The 19,048-nt window shown below is 34.8% G+C and overlaps 3 protein-coding genes and 1 long non-coding RNA gene across 6 annotated transcripts; 2 read left to right on the forward strand and 2 right to left on the reverse strand.

The window, feature by feature from the left end:
* The first annotated feature begins 197 nt into the window (after positions 1–197).
* LOC114735295 (uncharacterized) lies at positions 198–3,547 on the forward strand. The gene is made up of 2 exons (XM_028922981.1): positions 198–469; positions 1,365–3,547. Exon 2 carries the CDS (start codon positions 1,498–1,500, stop codon positions 3,280–3,282), a length of 1,785 nt encoding a protein of 594 aa, XP_028778814.1. The 5' UTR covers positions 198–469; positions 1,365–1,497; the 3' UTR covers positions 3,283–3,547.
* On the reverse strand, positions 3,478–8,127 carry LOC114735296 (BTB/POZ domain-containing protein At3g56230). 3 transcript variants are annotated; one of them, XM_028922982.1, is made up of 5 exons: positions 8,115–8,127; positions 7,708–7,716; positions 4,749–5,589; positions 4,391–4,567; positions 3,478–4,303 (listed from the first exon to the last, which is right to left on the reverse strand). In XM_028922982.1, exons 3-5 carry the CDS (start codon positions 4,926–4,928, stop codon positions 3,857–3,859), a joined length of 804 nt encoding a protein of 267 aa, XP_028778815.1. In that variant the 5' UTR covers positions 4,929–5,589; positions 7,708–7,716; positions 8,115–8,127; the 3' UTR covers positions 3,478–3,856. The 3 variants fall into 3 exon arrangements, with proteins under 3 accessions (XP_028778815.1, XP_028778816.1, XP_028778818.1); XM_028922983.1 differs by lacking the exons at positions 7,708–7,716; positions 8,115–8,127 and having other exon boundaries at positions 4,749–5,012; positions 5,528–5,682; XM_028922985.1 differs by lacking the exons at positions 7,708–7,716; positions 8,115–8,127 and having other exon boundaries at positions 4,754–4,894.
* LOC114735297 (uncharacterized) lies at positions 6,570–7,319 on the reverse strand. The gene is made up of 3 exons (XM_028922986.1): positions 7,255–7,319; positions 7,062–7,155; positions 6,570–6,970 (listed from the first exon to the last, which is right to left on the reverse strand). Exons 1-3 carry the CDS (start codon positions 7,298–7,300, stop codon positions 6,805–6,807), a joined length of 306 nt encoding a protein of 101 aa, XP_028778819.1. The 5' UTR covers positions 7,301–7,319; the 3' UTR covers positions 6,570–6,804.
* Positions 8,128–11,387: 3,260 nt separating the features above from the next.
* LOC114735312 (uncharacterized) lies at positions 11,388–15,406 on the forward strand. Its single transcript, XR_003739257.1, has 3 exons — positions 11,388–11,942; positions 14,960–15,258; positions 15,287–15,406. It is a non-coding gene; the product is annotated as an uncharacterized LOC114735312 (long non-coding RNA).
* Positions 15,407–19,048: the final 3,642 nt, after the last annotated feature.

The following is a 19,048-nucleotide window of genomic DNA, read 5'->3' on the forward strand; positions in this document are numbered from 1 at the left end:
TAAAATTATTGCATTGATAAAAAAATCGATAAAATTATCTGTATTATCTTCAATATTTATTTAAAAATATATTTTTTATAAAAAGAAAAATGTAAAATGTTTAGATGTTCCATACACCATGTAAATGAAAATACCCAAAAAATACGAAAAAAATACTATCTATTTCGTAATCTTATTTCCTTGGATATAGATCGCAGCTCTCCCAAATTTCTTTTGCTCTATACACACCCTGCCTTTGTCTGTGGAAGACAGCCGTCGATCTGAGCGAAGGCGTTCGCCGTCTTGGTGAGGGACAGAGGTCTAGGCAGAAGACGCCGTCGATCTGAGCACTCTCTTTTTCCTATTTCGATTTCTTTACTCATCGCAGCTCCAGGGTTCGCAAGCCCCCTTCTCCCCAATTTCATTTGCGTTGCATCCTGCCTTCACCAATGGAGGACCCACCGTCGGTCTGAGCGCCGTGGATTCTTAGGTTTCAATCTTTCTCTCCTTATTTGGTTAATCCTGTGGATGCTGAGATTCTGTATATTATTACTCGTCTTATGTACTGATGCGCTAGTATTCATTTGAATCGTCTGGTTAATCCAATTCATGCCTTTGCTGTCTCCAGTTGGTATCCATTCGAACCTAAGAACTGGGGCAGTTGACTTGTGACTGAATTTGAACTTCTTCCTTTAAATGAGTAATGATGGAGAGTCAGTAGTGCGGAACATAGAAATAGACAATAATCAGATCTGTTTTCTTTGCTGTGATTAAAAGTTGATGGCAAAAATGTTTTATTTTTCAGTTGTTTTGAATAAATGAGGTATTTCGTTTATCGGATGGTTTTGGATACAGATGATGGAAGTGTTGTTGTTTTACATGGGAATCTGGTAGTTCTGGGTTTTTGGTGTTATTGGATGGGAATGGATACTGATAGTGAAAAAATTAGCGGATATTTGCCCGTTGCCTTTCCTACTTGTGTTCTTTTAGGTCAAGCAGATTTTCTCCAATAGTTATCAATACCATATCCGCTTTCCTTTGGCAACTAAAATTTATCAATTTTTCCTTTGGTTTTGGCCACTAACTAAAATTTATCATTTAGATTATCTCTTTGAAGATATTCTTTTAGGTCTAGCAGTTTTCCATTACTTATGATTTTCTTAGTAAAAATCTTTTTCTTTTTTTCTTTTGGGTTTCGGATGTGATACTTGGAAAATTGGAATTTTATTCCTCTAAGAAGACTTTAATTCAGAGGTATATATCTGTAACAGAATTTTTAAGTGATAATGTTGATTTGATTCCTATGTGTCCTGATGGGTCCTTTGGAATTTTGTCCTGCCGTAACTATTTTTAGAGTTTCATTCTTTTCCTCTCATGTACTGCAGAGTCTGTACTAGGCAGGAAGATCAATATGGTGATGTTTTTTGATACCTCCTCTCTGGAACCTTTAATAATTCAAAAGCACGATGGGGACCCTTAAAGCCACATGACATTGCTCTTTTCAAGTTTGGCGGATACATGGCTAATCATTCTTTAGTTTTTAATGATGCTCCTCTCGATTTAGCAGTTCATCCATTAGTCATTGGGCAAGAGTTTCCTGATGTGGAGACCTGCAGAAGAACAATGAAAGATGTCGCAATTGCTATGCATTTTGATCTTCGTATAGTAAAATCTGATCGCAGTCGTTTTATAGCAAAATGCTCTAAAGAAGGGTGCCCTTGGCGTGTTCACGTAGCAAAATGTCCAGGTGGTCCAACTTTTACTGTGAGAACACTACATGGAGAGCATACATGCGAGGGAGTTCACAACCTTCATCATCAGCAGGCATCGGTGGGTTGGGTTGCTAGATCTGTTGAGGCTCGAATTCGAGATAATCCACAATATAAACCAAGGGAAATCCTTCAAGATATTCGTGATCAGCATGGAGTTGCTGTTTCTTACATGCAAGCTTGGCGCGGGAAGGAGCGAAGCATGGCTGCCCTTCATGGAACATTTGAAGAAGGCTACCGACTGCTTCCTGCTTACTGTGAGCAAATAAGGAAAACAAACCCTGGTAGTATTGCATCTGTGGTTGCCACTGGACAAGAAAATAGTTTCCAACGCCTCTTTATTTCTTACCGTGCCTCAATTTATGGGTTTATAAACGCCTGTAGGCCACTTTTAGAGCTAGACAAAGCACATCTTAAGGGAAAATACTTGGGAACATTACTTTGTGCTGCAGCTGTTGATGCTGATGATGCTTTGTTTCCTTTGGCAATAGCTGTTGTTGATGGTGAAAGTGATGAAAATTGGATGTGGTTTATGTCAGAACTACGAAAGCTTCTAGGAGTGAACACCGAGAACATGCCTAGACTTACAATACTCTCTGAAAGGCAGAAGGGCATTGTAGAGGCAGTAGAAACACATTTTCCAAGTGCTTTTCATGGCTTTTGTCTACGTTATGTTAGTGAAAATTTCCGCGACACATTCAAAAATACAAAATTGCTGAACATCTTTTGGAATGCTGTTTATGCCCTTACAGCTGCTGAATTTGAGAGTAAGATTGCTGAGATGATAGAAATTTCACAGGACGTTATACCATGGTTTCAAGATTTTCCTCCCCAACTTTGGGCTGTGGCATACTTTGAGGGTGTTCGATTTGGGCATTTCACGCTGGGAGTGACAGAGTTGTTGTATAACTGGGCCCTTGAATGTCATGAGCTCCCTATAGTGCAGATGATGGAACACATTCGCCAGCAGATTGCATCTTGGTTTAATGAACGCCAAGATATGGGCATGAGGTGGACATCGATGCTTGTACCATCTGCTGAGAAGCGGATTTTGGAAGCACTTGCTGATGCTCACTGCTATCAAGTGCTCCGAGCTAATGAAGTTGAGTTTGAGATTGTGTCTACAGAGAGGACGAATATTGTGGATATAAGAAGTCGAGTGTGTTCTTGTCGCCGTTGGCAGCTGTATGGTTTACCTTGTGCACATGCTGCTGCAGCACTTATTTCTTGTGGGCACAATGCTCATCTTTTTGCCGAACCTTGCTTCACAGTAAAAAGTTACAGAGTGACCTATTCGCAGATGATAAATCCTATTCCGGACAAGAGTCAATGGAGAGAACTTGGGGAAGGAGCAGAAGGTGGAGGTGCCAAGGTGGACATCATAATACGACCACCAAAAACTCGTAGACCACCTGGGAGGCCTAAAAAGAAGGTCCTTAGGGTGGAGAACTTCAAACGTCCCAAAAGAGTTGTTCAGTGTGGTCGTTGCCATATGTTAGGACATTCTCAAAAGAAATGCATGATGCCCCTTTGACAACATTTACTTGTTTTTCCCCAACTTTACCTCTTCATTTTGTTGTTTTAGGTATTCAGATTTCTGAAGGCCAAATAGAATGAATCTAGTGTTTCTGTTGTAATTTATATGTATGCCTTAAGCCACTATTCAGGGTAGCTTCGTGGCATTTCTATGTATGGATAGGGAATGATAGTGTTGCTCTGGACAGAATTATTTGTATAAAGCTGCAGCAAACATTTTTATTGTAATGTTCTTCTAAAGATGAATCTTCGAGATTGACTCATTTTTTCTTCAATGATCAGTAGACGTCACTCATTGGGTGCCGTAAACGATATACCTTTACTCTAAGCCGCCCAAAGAGGAATAATCTCCGGCATCATCTATAATATTGTAGTCTTTTAATTTGAAAATTATAATCTTGAATAGTGCCAAAAGCGATTTGCCTTTAAAACTCCACATAACTCGGGCATTTTTGAGGGAAGGAAAAAATCATCCAAAGCAATAAAGAGTCTTCCATACAGTTCTTGCTGAACGAAATTTTTCCAAAAGGAAAACCGAACAAATTATGAAGTGTGATGAGCTGAGACGATCATCATTTGACATTGACAGCCTTCAATGATTCCCTGGAAAGTTGCACCGTTAGATGAGGGCTTCTGTGCACAAAGACTTCATATCTTGAGGACAAAACTATCTCCTGAATGTTTTCAACTGAGAACTTCATAGCAGTGTCCTTCAACTTCTGGTTGGAACAGGTGTCTGCAATCTCCAATACATCAAGGACATTAGAGATGCTTAGCGAATTCAGCATATGCTGCTCGCATTGGTTCTGTAAATAAGCAATCCCATATTTATCAGCTGCCAATGACAAAGCAAATACATGCTTCCCCATTTTCTCTGGACCCAAGTTCCCTCTGTAGAGAAACTCCAGAAGACTCTCTAGCTCTTCGTAGTTCAATTCGGGTATTGTAATGTTGTTAGTAGGTGCCGCTTTGCATTCATCTGAGTCTAAAATGTTCTTGAAGACCTCTGACCTTGTCGCCTGTAACATCATCAAGTGCAAAATATAATTACCCACCACCAATTCATGAACCTAAACATATGTGTGTGTCTGCATGTATGTACTCACCAGAACTGCTTTATGGGAAGGTATTGGAGGGCCATGGTTGCCAGGAGTGACAGTTATATCAGTGTGGGTTTGTGATCTAAATGCATCAACAAAGCTTTCAAGGAAGGCTAATTGATGTTTATGTTCATTCATCTGATCCAACTGCTGCGTATACCATCTTTTAAATGTCGAAAGTGACTGCGCACCACAAATAATAATCTCATTCTGACTTAGCAATTGATTTAAATCATTGCAGAAATTATGACAGTATTCGATTATAACAAGGTTTGTGGAAACCTCATCATGATGTAAAATTGAACAACTGAAAGCGATGGACTTAGTTGTAAGCAAAATATAAGGCGTGAAGAAAAGAGCTTGCCTTACTCGAATTATGGGAGGGTGAAGCTGGAGAGGCGTTAGGATTATCCATTGTTTCATCAGATTCAAGCTTGTTCATCATATTAAGAATGCTCCTGGCTCCTTCATAGCAGGCCCCACATATGGTATTCCTGGGTGGCCTTAATGTCAATGGCATTGTTGTGCATACACAGCAATCCATCTCTGATCACTTTTCTTCTTCTCCTGCTTCTTCTTTCCTTGCTGTTTCTTAAAACCTGAAGAAATGGAAGTTCTAGTTCTGAATCTGCAAACACAATATATATAATATTTATTTCCAATATTGTTTCTGTTAGGAACTTGTGATTTCCCAACTCATTATCCTTTTACACGGACACAATCATGATTATCCTGTATGCATCGTCTGAATATTTTAGTTTGGAAGTCATCTGAAATGTCCAAACTACCCCTCACTTTCAATTTCTTAGCCTGAGATGATGGAGGGAGAGGGCAGACTGGGGTACGAGAAAAGAGAAAGCAGTTAAGAAGTTTGGTAGTGCATCTTTTTAGAGTAGTGATGGAGAAAAGTTGTTAAGAAAGCAGAGAGGAATATATAGAAGAAGGAATCAGACAGTTTGGAAGAAGACTTTGCAACCACTTTCACAGCACAAATTTGCAAGGAAACCATTATATATCCATCTATCTTTAACAACTTCTGTGTCCATTTGTTAATAATTTTGGGATCCAATAATAAAGCATTGATTAAGCCTTATTTATATATTCAGTATTCATATCACAATGAGGTCTTTGAACAAGGCCAACCTGGATAGTTAATTCTCATTTGAGGGAATAATTAGATCAACCAAACACGCTCTTATTCTTTTCTTTTTTTCAAAAAAAAAAAGGGACCGATAGCATGCATGCATGGATCAATAATATCTCTATGGATCATCCCCCAGGTGTCCAACAATATTGAATCCAGTTGAGAAATTGGTTAGCCAGGGAAAAAAGTTAATGAAAAATTGGACGATAGGAAAAACCTAGCCCATCATTTGCTTAATTAATCCTTGCTCTTTTAAATATTATGTATTGATCTACACAATATTTTTTTTCAAAAATAAAAATAATTTCACAGAAATTATATAAGAACTCTACAATAAATGGTTGAGCTAAACAGAGGAACTAGTCCGATGCCAAAAGAGGGGAAAAAAAACAAAAACAAAGGAACTAGTAAGGGTATAACGTACAAACCTTATACTTTGAATTTCAAATAAAACCTGTGACCAGAAAAATAAAATAATTAGAGTCAATTATTTCACTACTCATCGATCTTTTTTTTTTTTTTTTATATATTTTAAAGTGCAAAAAGAATCTTTTCAAACGCATAATTAGACCGCCTTGCTTTTACAACAAAATTAATATGAGCTTCTAGTACGGTAAGCCTACTAGGCTATAAGGTATAAACCTTCTACATTGAATTTTAAGATATTTGGATTTTCCCTCTCTTGTGTACTCTCATGAGAACGGTGCTCATAGCATTGACAACTCATCCCATTTAGAATTTTAAATCATCTAGATTTGACCTGAATAATCTAAATGAAATGTTTTTAATTAGTTATCTTTAAATAAATAAAAGCATTTTTAATAAAGCGATAGTAAAAAGATTACTTTCATTTTACATTCTATACTTATTAAAATAATTATTTTAAAAAATTAAAAATTGAAAATATTAAATCTGGAGATCATATCTTGACGGTTCAAAGAGGATAAGCTTTGGAGATGAGTACCTGACTCGGTTCTGTTTGTGTGTGTAATATATATATATATATATATATATATATATTCAAATGCCCGTGGCGAAATTCAATCACAAGAACACTTAATTAGGTTCAATGAGGTAATTATGTTTTAGGCTGAAGAGAAGAGCAAAACTTGCGAGAAAATTGTATCTGCATTATAAGAAGAGGGGGGGGGGGGTTTCCACTGCATATCCAGAATCCATGCAGACTGATAGTGATAACTTATAAGATAACAAAAGCAACAACCATACAAAAATCACATGTGAAATTATTAGGGCGATGATGAGATAGAGCCTTGGATTAGAAAGGAGAAAGGAGCTCCCATTCGACCAACTTTCTGATATCAGAACGAGCAGTCTCCGCCTGTGGTTTTGGTGGCCGAGCATCAGAAGAAAGACGATTCTCATAGTAGTGATAAGCGGCAGCACTGGAGAGCACAGCCAGTGTTAATGCCTGAGCATGCATCCTACATCCAAAACCAAACCAACCCAAAATTAATTTCATCAAAGAAATTAGTTAAAAGTTAACTGAGCATAAGAGCCCCACCAAAATGTTACCTGGCATGAATAAGTCTGAGGCTAGGTTTCATAGCAGAGGTTTTGCGAGAGTTAGCCAGGAAGGATGCCCCTATTCCTGCGGCCCATACCGCCCCTGCAGTTCCAATCAACACCCCCATGAGTAAGTTATGTAATTTCCTTCACTGAGAGAGAAGGAGAAAGACAAGAGGGTCGTGAATGTAAGATGACATACCAATGGAAGCGAGCTTGTGTTCAGAAACCCAGGAATGAACTGACATTTTGGTTGTGTGCTGTAAATGTCCGGTAAGGTGTTCGAAGAATTGCGAATGAGAGGCGACGAGTGGGAGTTTGGTGAAGTGGCATGCAAGGGGAAGATTGATTATTTATAGAACAGAGTTGATGCTGGGTATAGCCCCAGGGTTCATTGAGAGTGTGTTACAGAGGGCAGGGGAACACTGAAAGCCCCCAAAACCAGAGGCTTCTTCCTTGGCTGGTTTTCTTTGTGGGTGGCAGGTGCGTTCAGTTCAGCTCAGACCATGTATGTGCTTTATTGTCAAAATCCCTTCTTTCTTTTCACTGACACAGGAGGCATGAGGTTCAGCGAGCCAATGGATTTATACTAGATAGTTGATTCTCACATACTCTCAATGGCCGTCCTTGACCACGGAATTTTTAATAATATAACTTCTCTCTTCTCAGCCCCTTAATCTACGTTCTTTAATTGGAAGATGCAATCTGTGGATTAAAAGAAGTGGTGGGCACAGCAATTTCCTAACATGGGTAAATGATTGATACACTTTAGCACGTGTCTTAGCTTTCATGTAAAGCCGCACATGCATGAATTTCCCAACAAAAAGGTGGGAAGAAATATTAAGAGGAGTAAGGGTTAAAAAAATATCATAAACTTATATAAAAAAAATTTCACCCGAGGCTATAAATTTTTTTTTTTTGCGCTTAAATTTACTAAGGTAAGTTCAAAAACAGCCCAACAATGATGAAGCCATTAAATTAAGAAAACGTCAGTTACTTTTAATGGTGAAACCCACTATATTTTTAATGAAAATATTAAAAATACCCATGATATTCTAATACTTTTATTAAAAAATTATATGGTATTTGGTGAATTTTTAGCATAAGTTTATGAGTATTTTTTAACACTTAACCTATAAACAAAATTAGTTTTTACAATTTATACTCTGTTTGAGATTTAGTTGCTAAATTTTGTTTTGATACGATTTAATCTCATTAATTTTAATTTAGTTGAAACTCAATCTTTTAATTTTAATTATTTAAAATTTTAGTTCATAAATTTCAAAAAATGTGTAATTTATTTTTTAATATATATGGATGGATACTTTAAATAGTTAAAAATATAGTAACCATATGGATGGATATTTTCAAGATTCAAAGTTTATTTGCTTTGGAGCTATGTGCGGCCGAAACAGTGTCATGTCAAAGGAGCAACATCCAATTGCGTAAAAAGTTAAATGAACTTTTTTAATGAAGGCAGTCTCAAAAGTTGATTGAGGGGAACTTCGCTGTGAATAATGGCCAACAGATTGTGAATTTCCAATAGCGGGGAAGTCAATTCTGTTTCAACAAATATAAACACACACGTAAATGCAACTAACATAAGCTTTTCACTTTTCACCCCCCCCCAATAAAACAACTTGCATCATAAGCATTACTTGGCATTCTTATATTCGCTTCATCTCTTATATAAGTCTTAATTTAAAAAATTAATATACGCTAACAAAATATTTATAAAAATCTATGTGATCTCTAAAAGTTGGTTTTTTAATTTTATTATTATTGTTGTTGTCAGAAAAAGAATGGGATGCGTAATTTAGATTTCATATACACTAAGAAAATATTAAAAGCGCTATGGTAAAACTTGCCAGTTGACTCTCTGAGTTTAACGTTTTTACATTTTCAGCTAACAAAATCATGTCGATTCACTCTTAAACTTGTGATAATTGTAAACTTGATTAAACTTACGAGTTTATTTACCGAGTTTACTATTTTTACGTTTTTAACTTACAAAATCGTGTTAATTTGTTCTTAAACTCATGCTAAATTTTTGGATTTGATTATGTTTAGTGACTTTATATATGAATTTTATAAAAATTTCTTTGTTGAATGTGATAAATTATGAACATTGATGAATATAATTTTAATTATTTAAATTTAAAATATATTTAAATGAAATTGTTCTCATTTTTTATATATTAATTATTTGATTATATACTTTTAATACCAGTTTATTAATAAAAGTAAACTCTTATGAATTTATAATCTGAGTTTATATCATTATCACGAGTTTATTTAAACTCGTGAGTTTGACAACTTTGATTAAAAGAAATATGCATTGTATTTAGAGGGGGGAAAACTAAAAATTGGGACCTATATTTAGAGATAGACGGAATACCAGAGGTTGGTTTCTCTTTATTTTATATATATATATATATATATTTTCAATTCACCGTCACTATAATTTTAAATTTTTCAGATCAAATTTTAACTCACGAATTTATTTAAATTTGTATAAGTTATCAAAATTTGAATCCCCAGATATAATTCAAAGATCCTCCACTTCAGAAACATTATTGTCATACCCATGACAAAATCATGATGTAAGAAACCCGCAGATTTTGCACTATCTGTACTCCTCCGGTTTTTGATATAGGACCCAATTATTGAGTTAGTTTTAATCCTAAATATAATACCTATTTATCATATTTATTAATTTTCTTTAAATTACCCCTATAAATACTTTCTCAACCATAATTAAGTAGAAGAGGGAGAGGGGATATTAAGAAAGATGATTATGGTGTTTTAGGAAAAATGTGTCACTTTTCTTATAATCAACTAACTTACGTAACTTTCTTAATCTAATCAAATTAGTTAAATGGGTCTTATATTAAGAGCAAGAGGAGTTTAGTAGAGTATTTAAAGGAGGCTCACTCCGCCAATCTTTTTTATCCTACGGTTGAAATGAGTATATTTTCTTTTAACCATGAACTATATATATATATATATATATATATATATATATATATATATGGACACGACCAATCCACAAACAAATACAAGCAAGAAAGGAGTACTAATTGCCCTGGTGAGGGCATTAAATATTGTTTTAGAAGAAAGGAGTACAAACTTTAGGAGAGGAAAGAAAAAAAAACAGGGGTTAAAATTTCATGTATTGCTCATAACTAGCTAACTCAAGTTTATTAACAGAAAAATATCTAATGAAAGAGGTTCAGCTAGCAGGTGGTATATAGCCAGGATGAGAATCGTGAAACTGGCATGCTCATTTGCTTTCTCTATATAAAACCTTGCACGTTTCATAAATTCATCCTGATCATCCCTTATCCTTTTTTTACGAAGAGATGAATCTGTTCCAACAGAACCTATTTGTGAGCCCATTTCTGTGAGTTTACTGTCGAAGACTTGCTTCAGAACACAGCAAGCAATTCCTGTATTGCTTCTAAGCATATCCATCTAAATATCTTCTGCCATTTATTGTTTCTACGCCCTGTCACCCTCTGAAGGCTGCCTCTGTGGCTAGCTCATCGTTTGACTATTCTCTATATTATTTGGCTTCTTCCATGTCTTTTGATTTGTCTCTATGTTTAACAAGCTGCTACGTGTCTTGGTCTGATTCCAGGATTTGGGTTCTGTATTTGGCACTGTTTATTCTCGTTGTGAAGTCGCAGTAGACGATGTTCTTCTGAGGGATCTGCGACAATTCCTTCCGCCACGTGTTTTCGTAAGACGAAATGAGGAGAGAAAGAAAGAAACAGAGGGAAAATGATGCCAAAGTTGACTTATCTCATTCATTGATACGTTGGAATAGGGGTGTTCACAGTGCTCGTTGGCCCGGTGTGTCGCCCGAGCTTAAGGTCAAAAAAACCCTACCTAACCCGAAAATTTGAAACTTGAAAAATAAAAACACTTTTGGATAGGGCTGATCACAGGTATGATTGGGCCGCAGGCAGGGTGCCTTGCCGTGACCGAGATATTTATAATTATATATTATGATAATATGTAATATAATACTCCTCCGGTCCTTAATATAAAACCCATTTAACTAATTTGATTAGATTAAGGAAGTTAGGTAAGTTAGTTAATTATGAGAAATGTGATGCGTTTTTCTTAAAACACCATAATCATCTTTCTTAATACACCATCTCCATCTTCTACTTGATTATAGTTGAGGGAGTATCCATAGGGGTAATTTAGAGAAAATTGATTAATGTGAAAAATTGGTCTTATATTTAAGACCAAAACTAACTCAATAATTGGGTCCTATATTTAGGACCGGAAGAGTATAAGTATATTTATATTTTCAGTTTTTATTTTTTATTTTAATTCTTTCAAATTACTTCCCAACCCTAGCCGCCCCCTTCCCCCCCATTCGTGACTTCTGCTTGGTCTCCCTCTCACAGTGTCGGCCTCCTGTCTCCCTGAAAGTCTCGGTCTCTCTAATCTCTATCAGTTCAGTCACAACTCACGCCTCAGTTTTGCCTCAGTTCAGTCCCTGACTTTTGCAGCTCTTCCACTTCAGTTTTGCCTCTAGAACTCTCTCCCAATCATCCCAGAACTTCAAGTTCCAGTACCACAAGCAGCCTCTCCTTTTTGGCCCCATCTCTGTCCACCTCATCTAGTACAGTAAGTTCTCTTTGTCACCTATTTCATCACCTCCCTCTCCTCCTCCAATCCCTCCACAACCCCACCCTCCGTCGCCATATGGTAGAAAACCATTCAGAAATTCTACAACCCCTCGGTCTCCCTCTTAGAGTCTCGGTCTCCCTCAACTCACCATGATCGACTCCTCACTGGGATCTAGTCTTCACTTTGACTAGTGACAATGAAACAGGAAGGCGCAAGCCAACCAGTCCGTCTCTCCCATCTCAGGTCAGTTTTCATTTCTATTTCAGTTGCCCTATTTTTTCATATTGATTTGCTTGTTGGGTTTGTCTGTTTACAATTTTGAATTCTATTTCAGTTGCCTAATTTGGAATTTTGCATACCAATTTGCAAAGTTATATTATCAGTCTTGGTCCAATTTGCATACCAATTTTGAATTCCTTTTGTTGTTTTCTGTTTTGCCTAATCCTCAGGTGATGAATTTACTCAAATGCAACTCTAAATTTTGCTATAATCGTTTTAGTTTATTGCACTCTGGATTCAATCTGTTTCATCGTGGGTTTAGTTTATTGCACTCTGTTTCATCGTTTTTCTATTCACTTTTTCAGTCATTTTCTTACATCAAATGGGTTTCATCGTTTCATCTGTTTCATTGTGGGTTTATTTTAGTATTTGGAATAACAGAGTCATCTGAAATGAATCAATTGTATCAAATGGTATATTGTGAGTTGTACTTTATATCAGTATTATTGTATCATTTCAAATTTCTTGCTATGATTCTGCTTCGACTCATTTCAAATTTCTTGCTATTTATGTATTGATATATTTTTAAAAAATGGTTTGTTGAATTATATGTGAAACAACCTTCCTAAATAAACAAATAAACCTATTTTTTTTTAATAGTAACTTTAAGAAATAACTTTTTATAACCAAACCATGCTAAATACAAACTCAAATTATATCACAATCATCTACACTAACTAATTATATAATATTGTTATCCGTGATAGAAAAGAGCAGCACCCAATCATACATCCTATCACGGATAAAAGAACTTTTCTTAACTCATTTAAATACACACTATATAAGAAAGGATCAATCTTATCTAATATGGTTATAAAACAACATATAATATAGCTCATAAATCAAAATATTAAAAATTAAATCTTAACTCATACTTTATAATAAATTCATAAATAAATCACATGGGAATATGCGATCCTAGGCCTCTGGCCGCCTATCAGCACACATACCACAATAGTACACTCAAAGGACATAAGAAATAATAATGCATGAATCAATTAAAACCAATTTGTCCTAAGGTGACAATATACAGGATACAACATAGCTCATAAACCGAGGAGACGCTACAAGTTGCTGATGTAACTTTACTCCTCCTGAGCCTTCCCTGACGTCCCTCTTTTAAAGCTTTCACCTGAAAAATGTTAAATAATAGGGATGAGACAACATCTCAGTAACTAAACCCCTACCTATTACACACCATAGCATGGCTAGCGAGGTGTCAGGTAGGATACACAGAGTTAATAATAATTGATAAACATTTATTTAACATTTAAACTCACAATAATCATATAAGACAAATATTTCCACCACTCTCATGCAATTGATATATTTCAAAAGAAATAACATACTTATTATTTATTTAACAGATATAAATATCAATGAATATCCCATGTCATATGCAATTCCTGAACCCAAATCCATCCTTATATCCTCCTTATTTCCGCCGACTGGACCCATGGGCTAAGTTCTTTCCATTTGACTGGCTACTCTGACAAGCTCACCACTCGAGTGATATGGACCGGCCAAAGACCACAGAGCACTCGGTGGACCATGGGTCCCCCCTTGAAGAACTAGTGGGGTGTCGCAGTCCCTCGAAGAAATAGTGGGACAATAATAGTGGCCAACCATAGAGCTCCGTATGGAGGCCGATACCACGTGGTAAGTATATAAATCTCAATAACTCCAATCACCTCCTTTCCTCACCCAAAATAGATGCACAGGGTTCAAAATGACACATTTATATGCATAATCAACAGAATTTCATAATAGCACATCATAATCATGATCACCAATTTCTTGCAATACAAATTATGTCAATCTTTTTTTTTTTAAATAGCATCCCACAAGACAGTTCATATAAAACGTAATATACTTTTATAGAATTAGTTATAAAGCCGCTCACCAACTTCATACTAGAGCATGCAACAGATAGAAATTTAGTTACCTGGTCTCCTAGCTAACAGTCAACTACAACCAGAGTCCAACCTCGAAAATGCCACAATAGAGTTTATATCTACAAACAAAATTAAAATATTATCTCTATAGTATTAGAGTAGGCTACTCACAAAATTTTAGCCTCTAACTCCTCCTCTAAAAGCTTTAATTTTACTCAGAACTCTAGCCTAAAAGACATTTCTCTAAGGTTTGGAATGAGAACATATATATATATTTATATATGTGTGTGTGTGTGATTTAGACTCGATTTCCTGAATTTTCCCTTACATAAATATCCTTTAATTATTAGATTATATTATTAGAATCATCAAATTCATAATGCAAATAGACAAACTATAAATTTATATCTTATATTCCATCTTCAAAGGACTTAGACAAATAGACTTAGTATGAACCAGGTTATTCTCACTACAGAAGTTAAACCCTTAATCTAACCATTGAATTTAATTTTCTATCTATCATGATACTATCCTCCAAATTATAGCTCAATCTAACGGTGAATGGACTTTAAAATGCTAATTTACTATTCAGGACTCTATTTGCTAAATCCAAAAGATATAAGTTAAAAACGTACCTAATAAATTGTAACTCGGAGATCAAAATGATGATCTAACCGTTGAAATTAACGATTTGGATGTCCCAAATGGGCTGACCAAATTTTAGTCCGATACAACGGTTAATAAACTCAAAACTAGCACTTTTCTGAAACTACCTCAGATATGTGCGAAAATTATTTACTCACTTCAAGCTCCACTCACTATCTCCTATAAATAGGCTCCTCAAACTCCTTCACTCTAAAGATTAGTCGATGTGGGACTTCTTAACATTGCTATTTTATCCACTTCCTATCATTTAATCAATGTGGGACTTCTTAACATCGTTATTTTATTCATTTTCTCATACACACACACAAAATCAGAATTATTTTAATTACATATATGTATATTTAACCTCTACCTATTCTATAAAAATTTGTTTAAATATTAGATATATGAAAATTAGGATGTTACAATATGATATTGCAGCTGCAATGGATCATAAAACTTCTATTACATTACCATCCCAGACTGTTGGTGGAAGGTCTCAAGCTGCTTCAACCCCTCTTCAAACACCCCGTCTGTTTTGGATGATTTTACTTGATTTGGATTATTTTTGAATGATTTTAATGTGCCAAAATGTAGAATTATAAGATATAATTTTTAGGTGTGGATAAAATTTTTTTGCCCATAACATGAGGGCAAGGCATCACTCTTTGGGTAATAAAGCCTGCCCTGCCCAGCCTTACCCATGCCCTGTCCAAAATGATTAGGGCATTTATGGCCAGGTTGCAGCCCGCTCTTACTTCAGGCAAGACATCAGGCAGGAGCCCAACCCTGTTCATGTGCATCCTTACATTGGAATATGCTTTTTTAAAAAAAAAAAAATCAAAACTGAATATTATTCCTATTAAAAAGTGTCAATTTTTTGTTCTAGAAACTACTCTCCACATCACCCCCCACCCCAGGAGAAGAATCTGAGCTTTGAAGTTAAAGATCGGGTAAAGGAGTAATATGAAATATCCAAGCGTCTCATAATCCTTGTCTAGATGGGAAAGATTTAATGAATTAAGGCAATAAAGGGTCCGTTGTATTCCATAATCTTGTGTTTTCTTAAAAAGAAAAAATTGCTCTTGCTCCTCTTAGACTAAATTAACCATATCTGAAAGACAAGTGAGAAATTTCAATTGTAAAAAGCAATATGTCACCTCTGATCTTAAATATAAAAGTTAATCAACGGTCATAAATATAATATTCTAATTTATTTTGTTTTATAAATTTATTATGTGTTCTCAAAAATCTCCACTCAAGAGTAATTTTAAAAAAATCAATATGTATTTATTATAAATAATTAATTTAACTAATTTTTTTTAGCACCTACCATCGAGACAGTAGTATTTATGATTATTATTTGAATATGATTGAATTGGAAAAAGGAGTTGACTGTATGAATGCCTATGAAAGTGGTCCACTCATGACAACTTGTTTCCTCTGCTTTCTTTCTGGCCGGCCCATTCTTGCTTTAATTTACTTTTGTTTCCACCTCAAATCTTATCATTATATCTTCTTTCTTTCTTCCTACCCTCCCAACCAAACCCAAAAATGTTCCTTCCTCCGTTCTTCCTTCTCCGAAATAGCTACCTTTGCAATTTGTGGATGGACCGACCAATAATTCGACTTCTCATCATTTTAACCTATAATTTCAGTTGCCTATTTTACTTTTATCAATCTTATGACACGACACTTATCAAACACTTCTTAGTTCTTATGTATTAACCTTTTTATTTGATTTGATTACACTCACACACACACACACACAAGTCTTCAACTTATGTTTTAGTGTAAAATCGATATGTAAAATATGGAGTGACATTTCTTTGAGAAAAACATAAATGAGATCAATTTAATTGGAAGTTGTTTGTATATATCCATGTTGGTTTTGCAATTGACTCTCTCTTCCCCATTATCTTGCCGTTGTGCGTGAGCTGGCCAATAAATTCCATGTCTCAATCTAACCCATAATTGCACTTAGCTGTATGAACCTTACCATACAAAACGTTATACTCCTTTGGTCCTATTTATAAGGCACTTTCAACATGTTTCACATAGACCAAGAAAAACCTTAAACTGCATTAACTCTCCATTAAAATATAGCAACTTTTCAACTTTACCCCTATTTAATATATGCTCCTTTCAAAAAAGATAACTACTTACACTATAATAAATGAAGGACAAAATGGTACATTCACACTGAAAATTTAATGAAGTGACTTATAAATAGAACCAAAAAAAACTTTCTCTCTCTACCCTATAAATAGGACCAGAGGAGTATATCATCAAGCCCTTTTTAGAGATAACGATTATCGTCAGTGAAAAGAATAATTAAAAAATAATAATGATTCGCAGGGAACCAGCCAATCAAACATGTTCAGATATAATGTGTCCCGCCAAAGGATGGAAAAGGAGAACACAGATGATTTGAATCGTTAATTTGAGTCGACCCTGAACTTTCCTATCAATATGCTAATGCCTCATTCATCCAATTGGCCAGCACAAGAAGAGACAACGTAACAATAGTGTCAATATCATTCAGTTCAATCCAACAAATTAAATTAACTTCTATTAGTTAATTATTATATATATCGTTCTTTGTTTTAAAGAACAAATAACCTGCTCATGAGGGTTTTCTTTCAGTAGCTTGGCAATATTGTACGTGAAAGTGATCGATGTCCAAAAGTAATCTCAGTGTCAAGGCACAACTCACCGCCAATAGGATGATAGATGGGGGAATAAGGCTTGTCTCATATATACTTCGCTTCTTTTCTTGTCTCTTTTGGTTTTGGATATATATAAGAGGTATTATCTTTATGTGCCGTTCCTGTTATGCAACAACTTATTCTTTATTCGTTTCCCTTCGCAATCTATTAATAACGTACAATGCATTCCTTGTATTGATTCCTTGAATGAAAAGCTATATAGTAGAACATTTATGATGAGGACATGCAGATCTTTTTTATTGTCACATCATTCGGATATTAAGATTGCAAGGGTAATGAAGCTCTCTCAATGATTTTATTTCCCGATTGGAATGATATCTCTCAACAAATAGCTGGAGGCTAGTCCTCTCAAGACATAGAGATAGCTGAAATGAGTTTTGCTTCTTTCAACAAAGTTATTTTTATGTACGTGTTCAATCCCAAAACTTGATATTTGAGGAACTCAGTCATCTACCAGCTGTATCTGGTTTGTTGGTGCCCTCTCAATGAATTTATAATGCTGGAGTTAAAACTTCTAGCAAAGTAGGAGCACAATTGCAACAAGCTGAATTAAATGCTCATAATGGATAAAACATGCAGATATTTTCACCCCTCGGTTGCAAAGAGACATGATATACATAGTTTCGCTTCTAAGACATCAATATTTATATTGATGTTTACATTGCGAAATTCTGAAATTACAAAAAACCAATTTAATGTTTCTGAACTATAAAATTTTTGTTCAGTGAAACTTTAATTTTAAAATAATGATCCACCAATTTTCAAAATAATTTTGAAGCTGAAAATAATTTTAATACTACCTCTAGTTCATAATATAAGACCCAATTGACTAATTTGGAAAGATTAAAAAAGTTATTAAATCACTTTAAACTATTTATATTCATCATTTTTTTAAAACTAATTTACTTCACTTATAAATTGATACATAATCTAATGACACATGTAAATATTTTAAAAAGATCATTTATTATATGCTGTAATTTAGTAACTTTTTTAACTTTTTTAAATTAATTAACTGAGTCTTAATGAGGATTGGAGGAGGTAGTATGAGTACATCTCTAGTCTATAATCTTTATTATTCTTTTTTATGGTTATTTTGTTTCCTCATTATGACTGGTAACCGAGGCGTCAAGTAGGAACTATGCAAGTTGCAGTTGGAACAGCTGAATGAATGTGGATGAGTTTTCGGTGCTGGTTCAAGCATCCTTTGCTTGACATGCCTTCCCCTTTTCAATTAATCACAATTAAGGCGTTTAAAGAATCATAACACTGTATAGTGGATGTATAAAAAAAATCGTGTTAATATAAACTTTGATCCTTCATGTTTGTCCTCATTTTGATGTTGGTCTATTAAGCTTCAAATTATAAGTTTTAGTTTCTTAAGTTTTTTTTTATTTAAAACATTATTCTCTATAATCTAATAAAAACTTGAATCATTTTACTCTTGAGAAACTAAAACGTATGATTTGAAATTTAAGCAACCAAAATCAAAATAAAAACAAATCTGAGGAATTAAAGATTATATTAACCCAAAAAAATCTACAAATTTTCTTGATCAATATTATATCTACCTGTTTGTTTTGGTCACAATACTAGTCATTGATGGGACATATATAAATGTACCTAATATAATTTTTAGTTTTTAAAACAAAATTAGAGGAACTACCACACTTCCACTTGGAAAAAGTGAATAACGTAACATACACCAGCCATTGGTAGGACACATCCCAAATGATTGAGCGATATATATACAATTTGGGACATTATACAAACATTTTAAAGACTTGTCTAATCGGATTAG

This window comes from Neltuma alba, unplaced genomic scaffold (assembly GCF_004799145.2).
Source record: "Neltuma alba isolate B1F8T4 unplaced genomic scaffold, ASM479914v2 tig00013202_pilon, whole genome shotgun sequence".
NCBI classification, from domain to species: Eukaryota; Viridiplantae; Streptophyta; class Magnoliopsida; order Fabales; family Fabaceae; genus Neltuma; species Neltuma alba.

Excerpts from the sequence above, each read along its gene's own strand:
- LOC114735295 (XM_028922981.1), top strand. The coding sequence starts at position 1,498 with ATGGCTAATCATTCTTTAGTTTTTAATGATGCTCCTCTCGATTTAGCA.
- LOC114735296 (XM_028922982.1), bottom strand. The coding sequence starts at position 4,928 with ATGGATTGCTGTGTATGCACAACAATGCCATTGACATTAAGGCCACCC. Across the intron at positions 4,568-4,748 it reads CCTCCCATAATTCGAGTAAG|TCACTTTCGACATTTAAAAG; the intron begins GCAAGCTCTTTT and ends TGTGGTGCGCAG. Across the intron at positions 4,304-4,390 it reads CTTCCCATAAAGCAGTTCTG|GCGACAAGGTCAGAGGTCTT; the intron begins GTGAGTACATAC and ends ATGATGTTACAG.
- LOC114735297 (XM_028922986.1), bottom strand. The coding sequence starts at position 7,300 with ATGTCAGTTCATTCCTGGGTTTCTGAACACAAGCTCGCTTCCATTG. Across the intron at positions 7,156-7,254 it reads ACACAAGCTCGCTTCCATTG|GGGCGGTATGGGCCGCAGGA; the intron begins GTATGTCATCTT and ends TTGGAACTGCAG. Across the intron at positions 6,971-7,061 it reads CTCAGACTTATTCATGCCAG|GATGCATGCTCAGGCATTAA; the intron begins GTAACATTTTGG and ends TTTTGGATGTAG.